This window comes from Styela clava, chromosome 14 (assembly GCF_964204865.1).
Source record: "Styela clava chromosome 14, kaStyClav1.hap1.2, whole genome shotgun sequence".
NCBI lineage: Eukaryota > Metazoa > Chordata > Ascidiacea > Stolidobranchia > Styelidae > Styela > Styela clava.
Window position 1 is genome coordinate 5,405,162 of NC_135263.1, and position 20,180 is coordinate 5,425,341.

Below are 20,180 nucleotides of genomic sequence, written 5' to 3' on the forward strand. Positions count from 1 at the left end.
TTAAAACCAACGTTACATATATGTTATGTATATGTTATGTTTTGGCGCTTCCGTAGTATGTGAACCAAGATGGCGGATACCAGAACATAGTATGTGTACCAGGTTAGGGTTGGGCCATAATTTCAGGTACAATTATTATACGGGAGTCACTTGGCTAGTCCCCAAACTATGTGCACCAAGATGGCGCACAACCTGAACCCTAACCTGATACACATACTATGTTCAGGTTGTGCGCCATCTTGGTGCACACTTCCGGAGCTCCATGCCATTTTACGGCATAAGGAGGCACAAAAATATATCAGTTATCCACTAGCGATAAACCTTTTTCCGCATATTATTCGTTATTTTATATATTTCTTTCGAATTCATCGGTCTATTCTTAATATATGGAACATATGGCAAATGGGGATTTCAGAAGAACAGTATGCTCAATGACGTAAATTAGTTGCCTTTGGTGTTAAATCCTATTTGCTTAACATTTTTGTTTATGTATTTCATTTTATCTAAAAATCGATTCCATTGGAAAATCTAGCTTACTGACCTATTTAATATTATTGGTTTTATATCTATTTCCATATTGGAATACTAATATATTTCCCTTTCCGCATCCATTATTTATCGTTAAAGTATTAGTTTATAGCAGCATTCATATTAATTGAATCGAACATGCAATTCAAAAACTCAAATTACGTGCAATCGCGTTCTATATTGAAATTAACAAAGTTGCATCCAAGGCATTATCCACAAAACACGCCGTCACGTTCTTAGAAAAAAGCTTTGATAAATTTGAATGACAATGTCGGGTTCTTCATTTTGTTGAAGCCTGTTTTCTTCTTTCGTACGCTAGAGCAATTCCTTTATTGTGCTCTCATTTGAAATTTAGTCAGAAAGATTAAAAAAAAATCTTGTCATCTTCGATCCCCCGAATAAAAACATGAAGTAAGTCGCCGCTCTATTTTTTTAAAATTCAATATCAAATTATTTATTTGCAGTCTTATTTGCTAACGTTTATAGCATACACAGTATAAAGTATATAAAAATAATATGTAGCAAAAAAGCGACATAAAATTATTATTATCTTATAAATATTCGGGATAAAAACAAGTAATCAAGGAAAATGACATCACTCCTCGATGAATCTGACTCTGACGATGGAGGTTCAAATTGGCAAGTGGAGCTCCAATCTCACAGGTAACTATTTCCTAAAATTAGTAAAATATAGGCATAGAACAATGATAGGAAGTAGGTCTCGCGTAATCCCAGCTGATAGAAAAGATTGGGTTTCTACGAGCCTAACTACCTCTCCGTCTTTTATGCCGGTGGATCCATATGCATATAATGCAAAAATGCTGTAGCAAAAATGAAGCAACTATTCTAAGTGATTCAAGACCATCGAATCACTTATGATAGAATAGATATAAAGAAAAAATGGCCGTTTATAATATCATTTGTAAATAAACGAGAGGCCCAAAACTGTTAACTATTTCCATGCACTCGCAGTCTTTATGAACTTATTGCCGGGCGTGGGACCATAGGTCCTTGCGTGAATAGGCTTCTGTATTGTCTCTTGATACTCGGTATAAGTATGATAATTTCTAAATATTGAGAATTATGCAAATTTTGAAGACAAAAGTATCGGCTTTGACATTACATGTGGACGTGGTGTACTTCGTGCGTTTTTTCTTGTTCCCTGGCACGCTTTACCAGGAATTGTTCTTTGACCACCGTGAGTCATAAACACGGTTAAGCAGCCAACTTCATTATTAAAAAGTCACATGCAACGCATTGCATATGACTGAACTTTCGTCATGACTGTTCGTACCAAGACAAAAAAATGGGGTTTGGATAATAAATTAGATTAGTTATTGACGTCTTATTATTTTTTTTCTAATTTGGATTTTTGTTGTTGTTGTTGAGTCCTAGGCATTTGACTGATTTGTTACCCGTCATTTTTTTCATCGAATCGCAAGTGTTAAAGTATTTTTGTTTTGATAGGATGGAAATTATTAACCGGGTCGAATATTTTCGAATATCTCCAATGTTACAAGCACACATGATATTCGATCGAGATGACGACGAAGAAATTTCAAATCAGTTTACACATCCAACTTCCAAAATACAAATGAGTGAGTGTAATATTAGGCACAACCAAATTATATATTTACTAAGCCTAAGCCAGTGTTTCTCAAACTTCCATGATCTGAACCCGCCTTTTGAAGACCATCAACACGTGTGGCTCTCTGCTCCCTTCTTAGTTTTGCTTTTTACGCGTTTCCACCAGCTAATTTATGCTCCATGTTTATTAATAATCAAAAAAAAGGATTAACAAATTACACATAATTTACTTTAAATTAATGTAGTCATCGCGAATGGCGCCTAGTGAAGGCTTTGAAATCGTTGATGGCCCTCTAGGGCAGAGGGCCCAGTTTGAGAAACCCTGGCATTAGCTTTGGTGTGGATGACATGAACAATACAAATATAAATACCGGTAAGTATCATAGATCGAGCTTGGTTATACGCAGTGGTGGAATTCAAATTTTTTGTCAGCCGGTTCCTTCACAAAAGTCATATTTTTCAGCCGGTTCTGTTGCAAACAGAACATTGACAGTTATCAGTAATGCTAACCGGTTCGCTGATCTCATAAAATTCGGTGAGACGGTTCTATAGAACCGGTGCAAACCGGCTGAATCCCACCACTGGTTATACGCACTCACTCGGAAGAAGAAGTTTATCTCCAGAGCAAAGTCACGAGTAGGACTCTAAAGGACAGCGTTGAGTAGTCTAAAATATGTCGTGTTGGCTAATGTAGAAAATTATTACTTTGTGGTAATGTGAATTCACTTGACTCAAATCATCTAAATTTGACTCATGTGCGAGTCTGGACTTGATGATTTGCTTCGAAAACCGAGTATTGTGAAGCACAATAAATATTTTCTTGTATGCTATTAATTCTTGTTTTTTAATTGATAATATGGAGGAAGTTTTATTATTTCGTCGACCAGAATAAAACAATCGTCATGATGAAAAAGTGTGAAAACACAACAAGAACCATGTTCTTTCATTGTGCACTGAATGGACCATGCGCCATCAATGTTGGTCCACCATTTTTTAGCTCATAATTCCGCAGTTGCAGATGACTACTTAAATCTAATAATTTATTGATTTAAATATTTTCAGTAATAATCTAGTACCTGAACTACATTTTTCTATTCAGATCGAACAATTGATAAACTACTAAAGAAAGGCGATGAAAACTATTCGAAATTTCTGAAAATACTTTCCACGTCATATCCTGATATATACAAGTCCATGACGGGAAAAGAACCACCACCGACACCAGGTATATACACTGTTGCAAGCACTTGTTTTTGATTTTATTTTAGGGATTATAGTTTATTGGGCACAAAGTATACATATGGATCCTTTTGCTAAATTGTTGCTGTCGGAAACTCGCTTTTCACTGAGGCATTTGCTTTTTATTATTAATTAAATTTTCTCAGGATTACGGGTCCATATGTTTTTTCTGACAATATTTTGCTTTTTGTTTTAATTCATGGGAACACTATTTTAACAATAAACTTTCGTGCTCGCAATAGCTATTTAAAAGTAATCTTAAAAATAAATATCGTCTAATTGACAATAATCAAATTTTGCTGCAGTGAGTTTGGAGAAAATCCTCGAACGCTATTTTGTTCATGACATTGCTCGGCAATTGGCGCATTGTGCGAAGCGTTAGGATTACTCTGCGCGGTTCGCTAGTTCGAATCTTGTTGGGAAATACTTATATGCGAAAGGATAGCTGGAGGCCGAGGCTCGACATAGGATTGATCGTCTTACTCTCCCTCGGAGTAAATATCACAGTTTTGGTCCTGATTCTAGCACAATGACTTGTTGGTCGACCTGTGAGTAATTTCACGACTTGACATCTGAAATCACTGTACTCGACTCTTATTTACAGAATCAAATCAAATGATACACGACCTAATCTTCGAAGTGGGTGACCAAGCGCATGTGCTAGTTTCATTATCAACAAGTCAAATCTGTCATCACGTTTTTTTATTTCTAATTATAGAAAAGCCACCAGATGTGATTCCGCCTCATGTCTCTTCACTTCCTGGTACAAATGATGAACTCGTGGCAATTTTGATCGAGAGATTTGAACAGAAAAAATTTGAATGTGAAGAATTGACTCGGCAAAATATGATAAAACAAAGAGAAATTGAAGAAAAAAATCGAGAAATGCAAAACCTGAAAAGTCATATCGATGAGTTCAGAAGAAGGTAAAAGACAGTTTATTTTTATAACCATTTGAATTCGATACTCCCGAAATATGTGAACAAAGATGGTGTACAACGTAACGTAGTATGTGTACCAGGTTAGAGAATTTTCCTTATTTTAGTTTTATTACGAGTTCGGGCTCTAGCCAACTAACTGCCGTAATATTTGTACCTGAAATTATGGCCTAACCCTAACCTGGTACACATACTACGTCACGTGTCCGCCATCTTGGTTCACATACTTCGGGAGTACCTTAAATTCAACCTAATCCGAGGGAACAAGTCAGCCAGAAATAGCATTGATACATCTGATGTATTTAAATGCGTAAAGATGGCGACCATTTTTAACTCTTACATTTAGGCGTATCATAAGCAGTGACGCGATTCAAAATTTTAAGATTAGATTCTCTTATGTATCGAACTCACTAACAACAGATTTCCTTATTTCAGAAAATGTATGACATTATACGTAAACTACATTAACATGACACACTTAACAAAAATCTTATACATAGCGTTTCCAACACAAAAAAATTCCATGACGTTCCAGGAATGGTTCGCGCGAACCCCCTGAATCCCACAACTGCTCACCGGTAGGCTACATCTAAGTAGGCTTACCACACGTCTTGAGCAGTCACGGTTTTGATAAACTGTCCCGGCGTCCCGCTCGTAGACTTAAATGTTCCGATCATGCAGTATTTAATATTAATCCAACATTCACCTATGTTTTCCTAAGATTTGAATATTACTAAGCCTCTGAATCGACCTGAGGCCTATCCAAATCGCATTGCCCCTTTTTTTTTCATATATATAATAATCCTACATATAAGAACCTGTTGGCCGGAGCGTAGTCTCTCGAAAACGATCCAAAACTTCATCTAAATATAAAATTGTTACCCTTGTTTGTATAGATAATTCTATCTATAATTAACGCATGATTTGTCCGTCGACCATACTCACCTTGAAGTCTTCTGGTCCGTTCCTTTCCGATTGTATTTTATGATCATTTTGTTTTGACAACAATGCGTACTTCAGTAGTTTTAGAATAAATCTCTCTCTCTTTTTCTATAGGAGTGAACGTTATGAGAGTATGGAACGGGATATGTCAGCGTTGAAAGAGAATCTAGATGACGTAAAAAATCAGAGCTATACAGTTTGTATGAGACTCGTCGACACCGAGGAAGAAAAGTCAAGACTACGAGATCGCAATATGAAACTGAGAATGGAAGTTGACAGACTAAAAGTTGACCTGAAAAAGGTAATTTTATGGGGAAATTATCTATTTTCATAAGAATTTTTACTATTTTACATACAACAAGCCAGAAGTGGGTGGCGCGAACCCGGATGTATCAGCTAACCCGTTATTGTTTTAAATCTATTAGTACGACATTACGCAATCTGTTGTAAGCGTGTTCGATACAAACGAGAACCTTGAATCTTTAAATCGGTGTTGTGTCGCTCTAGCGATTTTCAATTTGCTCAGACTAAAAATCTAAGTTTTCACCTGCGAGTATATAAGACTACTGGGAGGAGAGATATAACCAAAAATAGCATTGCTACACCTGTTTGTTTAAATGTGTAAATATGGCGACCATTTTAACTCTTTATGTGTATCATAGGCATTTAGGTGTATCATAGTGGTTGGATTGAAGTAAATATGACCCAAAAAGTTACATTTTATGAACAACATTTACAGTGTTATAAAAGTAAAAGTGGAAAACAAGTTTGGTTGTGGCAGCATCAAGCGGGCCAGATTAAATTACCCAACGGGCCGGATTTGGCCCGCGGCCGTAGTTTGCCCAAGTCAGGGTCACAACCATAAGTGATGGAATAAGCTTGTCTAGAACAATTAACCCCCCGTCTCGGATACAAATTTTATCTGACGTCGATTATCTTTTAAAGCATAATTTTATTTAATTTATACATTTTGTTTATCATCAGATGGAAAGCACTGTTAATTCTGAACGCAATGTTTCATTTCGTCTACGAAGAACTCTTGAAACAGGACCGAGTGTCGCCGTCATCAGAAAACTACAACAAGAAATTGATGATTTAAAGTTGAAACTGGCCCAGTCTAACATGGCCATGGTAAGAAGTTTTTATTTTATAGTTTTTTTGTTCTCAAAATGGGATGTAGGGACAAATAAACAGTTAAAATCTCCAAAGTGAAGGCTAATTATTGTAGTCGGTATAGCGATGAAGTTGGTCGCGATGGCCCAGAAGTTAGTACGTTGAACCTATGGATCTATAGCATTGTTTATTTTTTATGTGTGTATTTATTGGTTTTACGCTTCATAAAGTGGGTAAAGCATTCTTCACTAATCACTAATGAATATTCCAACAAACAAATAGTTATTTATCCATATCTAAAATCCAACTATGCCAACGCCGGAAAGATAAATACCGCACTACCATCTCTATGGTGTGTAATGAATTTTACTGAGCCAAGCTCAACCGAATATTTCCAGACTATACCGAGAAATACAGCAGCTCTGGGCGTATCAGGAACTTGTTTAGAAAATGGTTAAAAGCAAGTGTGAAAAATAGAGAATAATTATTGGAAATTCTCACTAACCGAATTAAAAACATTATGATGGTATGGTCCAACCCCAGGCAAAAAGTTTTATTATTGATTAGTTGTGATCATCAAAATTCAGTTCGCAAATATACCCAATTTCTACAAACAATATTCACATTTGAGGCGTTTCTGAAGTTAATTCACTAAATTTACTTCATAGGGCGTTTCTCCGAAAATCATTCGAGACTTTTATTAAAAATAAAAAAATAAAAAAGCGAAAGTAAAAATACTTGGCACTAAAGATGACAGATAGGTGAAAATGATCAAAAAGTGAAAATGTGAATAGTTAATCTAATAATGCGTTTGTTTGTTCATACAGACCGATTTGGATAACGATGTTGACACTCGTCTCCAGATTCTTCACACAGACAAAGAGGAAGCGATACAAATGTACGCTGAAGCCACTGAGAAATTAAATAAATTAAGAGAAGAATTTAATGAAACCGAGACCCAACGAGACAGAGTAAGTTTAGACCATACTTTAAATTGTAGCTTACTTATGTTCTCGAAGTGCTCTATACGGATCCCAAGGGTTCTGTGACAGAAACACTCCGCGAGCTTTTCGTTTACTTATATAAATATTAAATATTTTTTAAATACAAAGCAGCTAATACATCCGAGTTATTAAATAAAGTAATTTTAGTTTACTCGGGAACATTAATCTGGATGTAACAATGTTTTTTTTTATAATTTTTTGATGACTTCATTATTGGGCTTCGTTAATATTATCAAATTCTTCACTGGCTCAATAACACCAAAAATTTGAGTACATAGTGTACATCATATCATAGTGTACAGCTGCGCTTTGATAAATTTCGACGGGCGGGAGACTTAACGCAATTAATGGTGAACAGCGAAAGGTCAGTACCTGATAATACGTGTCCAAATATTTGAGCACTGCTATCTAGTACCATAAATTGAGGCTTCCGTAGCGCGAGGTCTAACACCATATGTCGCTTACCAAGTGGAGGCCTGAGGTCCTGTACGGCGTAGGGTCACAAATTAAGTGTTTATCGTATCCATCAGGGTTGGAAAATGCACTGATATAGCTCGCTACAGTACAGTAGCACCCATAAATAATCTCTGTGCCCCGTTAACTCATGCACGTTTTCAATAAAACATGTCCATATTTATATGTTGAATTTCGTTGTTTCTGACCCCAACTGTTTTTGAATAAATTTTCACCTACTTTTACGATAATCTTTGCATATTATAACTGCGTCAGTATGTACGTACATATATTCTGAAGTATTGAATTACCCACGCAGTAATAACATTATTTGCGTTGACGTAATACTTTAAAATCTGATTAAGATAACTTTTGACATGGTACTGGTGGGCGGAGATGTATTACATCAAATCAAATGGCAGTAGGCAGACTTTAAACGATCATGCATTTTGTATAAGAGCATGTATTCAGATGGAAAACCTTATGTACGGCCAATAATTTGATTATAGTGCCTTTTGATAGATAGAAAGTGGTACCAGTTTCGTTAAATTTCTCCATTTGTCTGTTTTGGAACTCTTTATTTTTCCTCACTATGCTTAAAAATGACTTTATTCATTCAAACTGTGATGAATCTTTAGCTAGTGTTATGCGTAGGCCCAACTCCAGTAGTTTATATTAATATGTGCATAAATAAGTATTGCCTAATAATAATGAGCCGAAGAATATTTATAATACTACAGCAAATACAAATCAGAAATTATCCCCAAGAACAACAAAATACTTCTCTGGTTTGGGAAACCTGACCATAAGGTCTATGCAAAGCTAGTCAAACTTTGGATAGAAAAGGTAGTTTATGGTAAATCGATAACTTTTTTTGAAAAAAGACTTTACACCGTTCTGCATACGACTAACATCATCCTAACACTGTTCAAATTGCGGTTAGTTTGTACGCTGCTGTTTACCCCACATGTGAGACATGTAAATATTTGTATTCTGAATCCGGGGGAGAAAATATGTAACATATTTCGAAATTACGAGAAATCGATTGCTAGCTATTTATAAGAAGGTTTGATTGTTTACTCAAACATTTTACGCACCAAGACATGCGTAATAAACTTGATATATAGATATACTTGAATATGTCATATTGGGCCCAACTAAAATGAGTTTGTTCACCCTTGACCCGGATGAAGAAGCAACACATTTAATAACCTTTAATCAGTGATGTTATGTATTTATTGACATTGTTGTTCAATAAAACAAACAATAAAGTTTCGAAGCCGGTCATGTATTTTCGAATATCATTAATTGATTTACAATAGCAGAAAATAACACAATTGGCCCATTTCATAAAATTCTATCGAACAAAGGCTCCAAAACAGTATTTTCTGGTATATCTATTTTTTAATAGGCTTGCGGGTGTTAGGCATGCTGTCTAACTAATCACTTGGGGTTATGCCCGATTTTACGAGAATAATGTATGGCGGGCAATATATAACAGCCCGTACTAGCATGCAATCTGTATCTTAAACACAATGTGGGTTAATTTTAAACATCGATTTATTGTTAAATATGGTTTTAATTTGCTTTCGTGTGCGTCACAATGGTTCTTCTTTGTCTCCAAATGCGGGTAGTCTTTTTAATAAATTCAAATTTGAATTTATTTAATTTGATTAATTGATTCATACAAAAGAGCGACGGTTTCACGTTCCTTGACCTGACATTATTATGATAGTACGCATTTCCTTGCTAGTTGTATATATCATACCATAAAGATCCTTCGCTAGTATAAAGTTTTTCATATAATTTATTTTATAATTAAGAGATGGATCTAGAATCTAGATTCTAGAATAACTTTTACTGAAAGATCGAATTTTTTTAAATATCGTATTTATTTGCGAATTCACGGCGCAAATCATTTGGACACTTCATTTATTAAAGTAAACATTTATTTTCGTGAATTCGTAACAACTTTCTCATTTATAGAGGTTACAAATTTGTCTGAATTCATTAAAGTAGCGTAAACTAAATCCTGTTGACATTATTTATGATTTATTAAAATAATAATTGAATTTGGTTTCTGATCTGGTATTGCGAAATAGCACACCGGTATTACATTTTACTCTTACAATATGAATGAAAAAATCATTCCAGCGGAAACATAATTTGGGTTCGACTTAATATCAGATATCCTCTGCCCTCATGATTTCAATTTCCTTAGCGGAATAGTGCTGCAAATCTATGGATAGGTTTCCTCGAAAAAGGGAAGTTTAACCCAAACGTAACAGTTTTTTTAGCCATACTTTATGACGAAACAATGATAGACTAATGGGTTGGAACAATGTGAAGAACTATTCAAACGGAAGAAATTGCATTTACATTGAATCGAGATCTGAGCTTTTTACCTTAGCTTGACCTACAAGTGACCTTTGTGAATATGTCATGATTGTAAACCATAGAGTTCCTCGCAAAAATCACACCTACGCGAATTAACAGAAATTATGTCCAAAGCATTTACATTTATCAACGCTGAAGTACTAAGACGGGATACGTTTCCACTTCATCTTTGCCAATCATTGCGAATGCCGAGATTATTTTATCCCGAATCATTGCTTTCGCACTAGACGTCGAAGTACACGCAGTCAGTATACACCTAAACCAGAAAAAAAAATTTATTCAGCTCAATCGTAACAACCTCATTCCGTTCCATAGGACTATGTGACGATATATATCTTAGATTAGCCGGAAGTTAACACTACATGTAATGCTCAACTGTTTGTGGTACAGCGGTGAATGAGACCATAAAACGAAGCATATTCAGCAAGATACTACGAAACCGTTTTTTGTCTATATATATGAGAATATGAACAAACGTGATAAAATAATTTTTCTAAAATTGTAAAAGCAAATATTAACATTGTACCATCAATTTTAATTCCAGTATATTGAAGAAAACGAACAACTGAATCTTCAAGTATCTGCTTTGAGTGATGATTGTGAAATGTACAAAACAAGACGTGATGCGGTGTGGCAACAATTACAGGAGGTGGAAAAGGAAAGAGACCAGGTAAATAGAATAAATAAACACCAAATCGAAAGATTATTTATCAGAAACAATAAAGCTGGTAGTGTAAATAACCATTTATAGATATAATAATATTATGGGGTTTGCGTCACAAAATAATGGTTTTTAATTTTTTTTATTTAATTTTTTATTCAATTCTACTATGACATCGTGTTCACGCTTCACATGGCATCCGCTACAATCAATTTATCGTTTTGCTTGCATCACGATATTTTTATATACTGTGGCAATTATTATTTGTATTTATATATTTCCTGAATGTTGTATTGAACTAATTAAATTGTTTTTGAATATGATATGAACAATTTTTTTTTAGTCAAGCTAGACTCTATTATTGAAAACCAAAATTCCGTGATTACTTATCCATAGGTATCAGTGGCTACAGTGTATTGCCTTGTTCGAATCTAAAGGCGTTAAAACTAAAAACGAAAATCCGTCCGAAAGCGCCTGTTCGTGTTTCTTTTATAATATATAAATAATTTATAGATAAAATAGCATTCATAGATTAAAAATCATCAAGAGCCATCACCCACATTTGAACCGAAACTAAATCGATTTTTCTGCCTAAAAATATTCTTTTCGGTCATTTAATGTTTTTTTTGTTTATCTAATTTTGTTTCCGAATCGATTTACCCTTCAGGTTTTGGCAAAAATGATGATGAAAATATTTATCACGAAAATATTTACTGAAATTAAGAATAAGGCCGAAATAATTCCGAAGCTATAATAATTATTCTGGAAAAATCTCTCTAGAGATTTATTAGTACCCCAGAAATATGTGGCCGTTTACATAGAAAATTGCAAATCCTTCTTTTCTTCGTACTTCTGAATCTGGGAGTGTTGTCGAGTTGTGAAAATGAGGTTGAGACAATTACTTCCAGCTTTTCGCATACATACATACATACATACATACATACATACATACATACACACACACACACACACACACACACACACACACACACACACACACACACACACACACACACACACACACACACATACACACACACACACACACACACACACACACACACACACACATACATACATACATACATACATACATACAAGTTCTACCAAACCCGAACAGAAAACTTTGGTGTAGCGAATTATAAGATAAACAATAAAGTTGCAATAAAGTTCGAGTTCAAGCTTGTAATGCCATGTATAAACAGTTAGACCACTGTATTGATTGGGATTGGAACCCAAGTTTTTAATAGGCATTGAACCATTGATTGTGCTCTCAATAACACATTCTTCAGCTTTTGAAAGAACGAAACGAGGCTCAAATCACAGCACAGAATCATATGGATGAGAAAACAAAATATCGAACTCAGATTCGAAAACTCGAAGAAATGCAGGATCGATTATCACACCAATTACGAGAGAAAGAAAATCAAATGAGAGAATTAATAAACCGTTTGAAAAAAATGAAATTGGTAAGTTTGCTTGTTTCCAAGCAGTTATTGACGTATTGTTTAGCTTAATGCTGTTTAAATACATGATTAGAATATTGGTGATTGTTTAAAATTTTCATTATCGGTTTCTTTCTGACCACTACTTCAATTGCACTGATGTCGTGAATAATCCAGGGAAAAACTGATATGAAATATCGTGAAATGAATATCGACATAAATTTCTTTTTTAAGGAAATTTGCCCAAAAGAAAGTATACGCGCACTCATTTAAAAATGAATGAGACTGATATCTAAGCGCAGTCACGGGCGACCACTTAAATGCAAAATGACGCCAAACTTATATATAGTCTTGCTGTTACCGCTACTTATATTGTCATATTTTACTAGCTGTAAGTTCCATATGAAATCTTCAAAATTCAGTGTTGGTGACTTAACTGCAGTGTAAAGAGATTAAATTTTTTAACTATTTTTCGAAAAACGATATTTTTTCTTGGTTCCTATCAAGCCGTATTTTTATTAAGTGTCATTTTTCATGCAGGCGGCAACACCACCAAATGACGATAATGACGCGGAACCTCCTTCCTCAGGTAAGATTTTTCAGAGTTACGAAATTTCGTTGCAAAAAAATTTAACTGGAGATTACATACAAGGTCCCGACAATACTTAGCTTCGCGCTTTGCCCAAAAACTTTGACAAATATGGACGCTAGGTTTTGGTAGCAGAGACTCGATTTCCATATGTGAACTCAGCTACAGAGCATAGCAGATAGATTGAATTGGGTAGAGGGTAGGAAGAAGTTTACATATTCTGTAGAGGGTTAAACATTCGCACAATGATGACGTATTGAATTTATGCAACTAATAATGACCATGGCTGCAAGTTTAGATTCTTGAACTCAGTGGAGGCGTGAGAAAAAAATAAAAAGATGACATTGATACAGTCACATGATCTTTCCACAATATCATCATTTTTTTATGTATGCATTGGAAGGCAAGAATTGCCTACCTGTAACATTTTCTACATACCATAGTTTATGATATACCTGCAAAAATTAGTTGGCCTACGGAATAAATTTTTTGTGAATTAAAATTCGGTCATTTCTTGGTAGTTTCATCCTACACAGGAATTTTGAACGCTCCCGTGTCATTAATGCGATTATTGAAGTTCCGTTAAAAAATTTATATTTTCATGTATTTGTTGATGTAACAAGTACAACTGGGTCATAGATGCTTCTCTTACAAAGCGAAATATTTATAAGTTGTTAATTATTCACAGCAGGCTCAACTATAACATCAACCTCAATAGGGGTAAGATTTCTTTTAATTCGCTTTATGTTTCGTTGAATTTATTATTGTTTATTGTGTGTGTTTACTTATTTGTTTAAAAGTGACTAAATGATTTATTTTGCCTTTTTGTTTGTAACTATCAAAGTGCATTGCTAACTTTGACTGAGTACAGAGCATTTTTTAACAAAACAACTGAGTGTTTCTCGTTGTTTTTTTGTAGTTATTTTTACTTTAATATACAATTTATCTCCAGTATATGCATCTGTTTTACAAATACTTGAGACTGTTAAACATGGTAAGGGATCTGGAAAAGATAATAACTGAGCACAAATGTATAAATCAAATCTTTATCGATGTTATTTGTAATCACTCTTCAATATGGAAAAATGTTGATTTTCACTGAATAATTCCAATCAATCACCAATTTGTACAAGAATATTAATTTAAATTCCAAATGTGAATATTTCAATGAAATTGACAAAAATTTATTGTATATACAAATTATCATAATTTCACTGATATGATCATTCACAAAATCAATTTTTTTTCAACACTTTATGTTTCGTCTTACTTCACTTTGATGATTATCATACATATCTTTAACAAAATATGTGTGTGTTGGTTGATCTTTTCATTTCTCAATCAGAATTTTTTTATGTTACATTATAACCACTCCCTAGTCAAGTTAAGTTTTATTCAATAAAGCTAACTACTCGAGTCATTGACCAGACTCGAAATGTGTCGAATTCTAATTTGGACGAGTGAATTGCCATTGGTAACTCAATTCAAAAATCGCGCCAAGGCGGGTCAATTTCAAATCGCCACATCGTGACGTTATTATACCGAGTTGACCGGCGACTTCAAAACGCTATTCAAGTGAGAGCCAGTAGAACCGGGTCGAAATCATCTCAGTGTTTTGATTCGAATTTTAAAATTTTGCATTAGTACTTCAAAAAAATTCGTTCATACTTCTTTTACAAACTTTTTATACTTTTCCAAAATTAGAATTAAGCTTGACCACTTTTTGTGAGATATTACCCAAAGGGACGAAATCTAATAAATATTTTATATTCAATTGTGATCCGTGAATTGGTAACGTCATTGCATGCAAAATCTGTAATGTTTCACTTTGTGAACATGTATTTCATTGTCATTTTTCGGTTATTTTACCTACAATTGTAAAGAAATCAATTCCCTTCAACGAGTGGTGGTATTCAGGGGTTCGCCTGTACCCGTGATAATATGCGGAGTCGATCTTGTTTTTAGAGCAATAAGTAAGAGCTATATTCTTTTCGGAAATGAGGGAACCCTTTGTTAGTGATTTTAATACAAATATAGAAATTGTTCTCAAAATTTGAATACTATCACTGCCTTTAACTGTATTGTAAATGTTTAATGTAGATGCAACAACAAAAATTAGAGTTTCCATTTTTTTCCAAAAAAAAATATCAGTACTGAAATGATGATACCAGTATGTTTATGAATGCTTGTTTTGTCTATCTCTACTTTTCACAGTAAATCGTCCAAATAACAATGTCATTGCATGATACATGTTGCTAACTTCACTCAATATTTACTTCATAGACTGATGATCAGGGGTGGGGATGTACCAGGGCCCGAGTTCGCAATATAAAGTCCTTTGATGAGGTAAGTTTTGACACAACAAGAATTAGTTTTTCATTAAATTTATTAGAAAAAAAAATTAAAAAAAAAGCGTGAGCCACGTAACAACGAAAATTTGACTCGACTGTTAAAACAGCGCTGCGGAGTTGGAGTCAAAAAAACAGAATCGTGTTTCAAAAAGTTAGTTGTTCGGATACAGCATCGAAGTTCTGAATTTAACGGAGTTTGAATATCACACTTTTAGTGGTGCTAATTAAAAACAAAATTTCCGACAGAAACACGTAAAGCATTAACTGAGCCTTTTTAGAAGCGATTTTTGAAGTTCATTGCATTCGCCAAGGTTTTTGTCATTTAAATTCAATTTTTCCCGGTTCGGAGCTGGAGTCGAACTTTTTTCTTTGTTACGGCCCGAAGTGGGAGTCAAAATTCTTTTCAACTAAAATTTTCCCCAACCCAGCTTTTGAAGTCGGAAACGATTTCAAATTTCCACCAAGTCCACAGCCCTGCGTTAAACGAGAATTGAACGAATTCTCCTATTTTTTTATTTTTCAAAATTATAAGAAATAATATAAATGATTCGTGGTCGAAGACCGCCTTTCTATTGAGCATGAATCTGACAATAAATAACTGACTAACTAATTCTCATGCCCGACATGGACTGGTAATCGGACAAGAGGCGTGGTTCGCTTGGATTGGGCCGACTTATCGGCCTTACTCTTCCCGGGATATATATCTAAATCCTTTCCTATCAAAACATTTCTCGCGTTTGCATGTCATGCATATATATGTTACTGTTACTAAAGTCTGGAAAGTGAAAGTCATGTGCATATTTCTCCTATTGGTAAAGCTATAGGGAGTCATTCATTTTAAATACTTCGGTATTACAAGACTGCATGCGTGATTGTACGTATCCGTACTTACCCGGGGACTTGCTTGAAGGTGTGAAATCACCATCAAGATACTGTATATCCACGAAATAATGGATAGTACTTGTTGTAATACGAGCATAATGTGGGTATACAGTTCATAAGTATTTTCATGCTTGGCTGTGTGGGCCATCGACCCAGAGTAGAAATAGTCCCGATGAAAAAGTTGCAAGACCACCGACCACGAAAACCTAACGACTTGTCCCCAATGTCTTAGCAGTAGCGTGCGTTAGGAGCATCCGTTTGGTCACTGATTTATGGGTGCCACTTTATTTGGTCTCATATATACAGTTCTCGCTACAAGGATATCAGTAGATAGTGGTGAACAGAAGAGAAAATTCTAGTCAACATAGATGAAATTGGGGATGACAACTAGATAGTTAACATTGCTCACCCTATTGTCATAGGCATCAACATCATCATGTTTAATTTGATGCTTTGATCTGGTTCTTTTATTACAGTTTTCTGTCAAATCAGAATTCGACGGCACTGAAGATCAGAAAACCCTGAGAGTATCTGGCAACGATGGAATCTTTCCTGAAATCCCACTCGCTGCAAACTACGGAGAAGGATGCGGAAAAATTTTGGTTGGAGAATGTGTATGCCTAACTTTATATATACGCATTACGGCTAGATGTGGTCCCTAATTGAAATAATTATTTTACAATCTGCAATTGACCTTTAGCTCAAACTTCGACGACCTTTCACTAGCGTCTCACTTATTCAGAAATATATGTCCCATGTCTCAATCTTTATGAAACTTGAACGTGCTATGGAAATATGAGTAACTGCTCACAGTTCTGAAAACCAACGTCTGCGTGACCACACAGCGTGCTATGCGTTGGATATGAAGCTTGTCACTAATGAAACTGAACTGCGTGTGTATGACGACCAGTTACGGCTTCATCATCCAATTTCAAGGCCATGCGCTTAGCTAGTTAGTGTCATATGTTACTTTGATCGCTATCGAAATGAGTCTTTTATTGCAAACATAGCATCTCGTATTTTAATGAGAAAGTTTGAAACGGTTCGATGACTGAATAGTTTAAAATCTGTCATTGGTGCAGTAACTAAAAACGTAGTTTGCTTCTTCACCACGAGTGTAAATTTACTGTCAAGCTCAAAATACGTACTTGTGTCATTTGTGAGATTGAATGAACAAACACTTGAGACGCCATGACACGTTTGCGCCTCATTTTCTAGCGGTTGAAACAAAGCTTATACGAATGCAAACTTTGTCACATTCACACTGTTATGTCAGTAATTCAAAAAAAATAGTGAAGTCTATATAATGTATCTATTAATACACCCAGTGTTTAAAAATCCTATTTACCTGGATTAACTTGTGCGCTAAGAACTTTCTTTATACTTCTCCAGCCTCCAAACAAGCAACGGAAAGTCAGAATAGCACGCAAGAAACGTACAGACACAAGACAAACCCCGTCTGGCGCGAGAAGAAAAACCAGCGAAAGCCCATCTCGGACGTCGTCAACAGATTCGGAATATCAGAGGTTGGAGCATTGAAACGTTTGTCCCAAATTTCAGCTGGAAATTTGTCAGTGTCAAGTTTCAAATTAGCTTGAGCTGTATATGAATGACGTCATTGCAATGACGTCATTCGTGCTGTGCGATTGGTTGTTATAATGCATGACCAGATGTCAAGCTTCTTGCGTTTGTGCATTTGTGCATGTTAATGCCATGGACTTCACCAGGCATACCAATGAAGCATTCGGTAAAGTGGTGCATGCTGATATATCCGGAAGCATTCCGGATTCTCGGGCTTATCCGGTAAAGTGTTGTGGCCAAATTAATTTTCTTGAACAGATTATCGAGCCAGAGTTTATTGACAAAAAAGTTCGATAATTTCGGAGTTACTTTGGATATCTATGCTATTGGATTGTACGACTCTGGGCTGGGCTTGTAATCGTAATAGCTTGATATCCAAATTCGAATTATTTCATTTCGTGTGTTTTGTATTTGTGATCTGAATAATTTTTCCTGCACTTTGTCGTTTTGATGCTGCTGTAATTTTTCTTGTTTTAACTCTAACTCTCGTTGTATTTATATCTTCTAGAAACCAATCATATGTTGACTTCGCCTAAGCCCTAAATGAAGAGAACAAAAAATCAATTTTCAAAATTAAAGGACCGTTTGATCCATGAAATAGTTTAATTTGTATATTTTCAAAGTATTCGAAAAAAGTTGTAGTTAGTCCCATCATTTTATTTTGGATTAATATATGTTTCCAAACCGAATTTATCAAACAACGATTTGTTCTACCTTGGAACTTGAGTACCATATCACAGTTTACCTGTGACACGAAACTTGTAAAATTGAGTTTTTTTCAAAATTTTCATGACTATTCCCAACTGTAATGACATTCCAGCGATATTCACCAGGATTTGTCTCAATAATTTTATTTCTACGTGTACATATGTAGCATGAAATAAATTGAATACCGTTTTATGCATGAAGAATCATCTGTACAATTCAGTGTGTGTCGTTGAACATTAGAAATTTTGGGATTTATGAGATAATTGTTGGGTACTCCTGAAGTATGCGCACTAAGATGTCGCACAACCTGAACCCTAACCTGGTACACAACCTGAGTTCAGGTTGTGCGCCATCTTGGTGCGCATACTTCAGGAGGTCCAATTGTTGTATTGATAATTCGGAATTTTATGTCTTGCAACCTTCTACTGTGCGATTTCGATGCACTTATTCTGCACCAGAATAATGTGTTGTTTAATTCGTTGCATTTTTTTTCAATAAATCTTGATCTTATGCACGTAATTGTGATTCCGATTGTTTGAATTATTTGTTGCTGTGATACAATATTAAAAATAACAAAACATAGGTTGGATTTTTAAAACTTACCTGAAGTAAGGACTAACCAACATCGGAGCAATTAATTTAACAATTTAATTTTAATTATTGCTTTACTGTGAAACAGTGGGTTCCAACCCTGCTTCCGTGTCGCCCTATAGTTCCGCACGTTTGAAATAGATTCCTAAAGTTTATATTTATATCGTTCAAATATGGTCAAATACCTATTAGATATCGTCAAACTTTCTACACCTAAAATATAGTTTTATTGGTTCTCGTGAAGTATGCGCACCAAGATGTCGCACAACCTGAATCCTAACCTGGTACTCAACCTGAGTTCAGGATGTGCGACATCTTGGTGCGCATACTTCAGGAGGTCCGTTTTATTTTGCCTGTATTATAATTGCTTTTATACAAAAGAAACCTAAAATATTGTGCAGGGGTTCCTCGGGCCCTTGGAAAGTTTCATTGGAGTTTCGCTCCACCGAAAGGTTAAAAACCGCTGCTTCAGAGTCTAGACCAGGGGCGGGCAAGGTTTTTGGACCTGGGGCCAAATATTTTGCCCATCTAGACTGGCGGACCATATAGGTCGGACATAAAAATTACATTTATGAACAATATTCACATTGTTACAAATGCAAGAGTGGAAAACAATAAGCCTCGTGCCAAAATTGAATATAATCGCAACCTCCACAAATTTCTTGAGGTATTTTGAGCTAAAACATACAAATTTGGTTTTAGTTACTTGTGACAACATCAAGCGGGCCATATTGAAGTACCCAACAGACTGGATTTGGCCCGCGGGCCGTAGTTTGCCCATGTCAGGTCTAGGCCGTAAAGTCCATATGAAATCCATACATAAATGGGCACAGTGAAAACGGAATCAATTCTCGAAATGTCGTCAAAATAACGTCATAATGACAGAGTGCACGTGTTACCACATATTAGTGTTCCCATGAACAAAATTAAACAATAAAATTCGAGTTGAAAATCGGAGCCCATCGAACTCGAATAAAAAAATAGAAAGAGAAGTAGCCTTTCGGCGACTACTTCCTTCTTGGGGTACTTCAAATTTTAAATCAGTCTGTTTTAATATATATTCTAATAAAATAACTAATATAAACAAGTAATTGAACAACCAACTATTTATTAATAAATAATATCCAATGAAATAATTGACACGGCGTTTATAATTATATAAAGTTATAAT

General features: G+C 35.1%; 1 protein-coding gene across 5 annotated transcripts in view; it reads left to right on the forward strand.

Moving 5' to 3' along the window:
• The first annotated feature begins 996 nt into the window (after positions 1-996).
• Positions 997-20,180, forward strand: part of LOC120341104 (caspase recruitment domain-containing protein 11-like) — a 41,357-nt gene continuing 22,173 nt past the window's right edge. Inside the window, exons 1-14 of one of the 5 annotated variants that reach the window (XM_039409544.2) lie at positions 997-1,191; positions 1,996-2,126; positions 3,215-3,340; positions 4,073-4,280; positions 5,349-5,535; positions 6,219-6,365; positions 7,175-7,318; positions 10,746-10,871; positions 12,155-12,331; positions 12,848-12,896; positions 13,585-13,616; positions 15,180-15,242; positions 16,606-16,731; positions 17,522-17,655. In XM_039409544.2, the coding sequence (XP_039265478.2) occupies positions 1,118-1,191; positions 1,996-2,126; positions 3,215-3,340; positions 4,073-4,280; positions 5,349-5,535; positions 6,219-6,365; positions 7,175-7,318; positions 10,746-10,871; positions 12,155-12,331; positions 12,848-12,896; positions 13,585-13,616; positions 15,180-15,242; positions 16,606-16,731; positions 17,522-17,655 (1,724 nt within the window). In that variant the 5' untranslated portion in view covers positions 997-1,117. Of the gene's footprint in view, positions 1,192-1,995; positions 2,127-3,214; positions 3,341-4,072; positions 4,281-5,348; positions 5,536-6,218; positions 6,366-7,174; positions 7,319-10,745; positions 10,872-12,154; positions 12,332-12,847; positions 12,897-13,584; positions 13,617-15,179; positions 15,243-16,605; positions 16,744-17,521; positions 17,656-20,180 lie in introns of all 5 variants that reach the window. The other 4 variants (XM_039409543.2, XM_039409542.2, XM_039409545.2 and 1 more) reach the window with 4 other exon arrangements.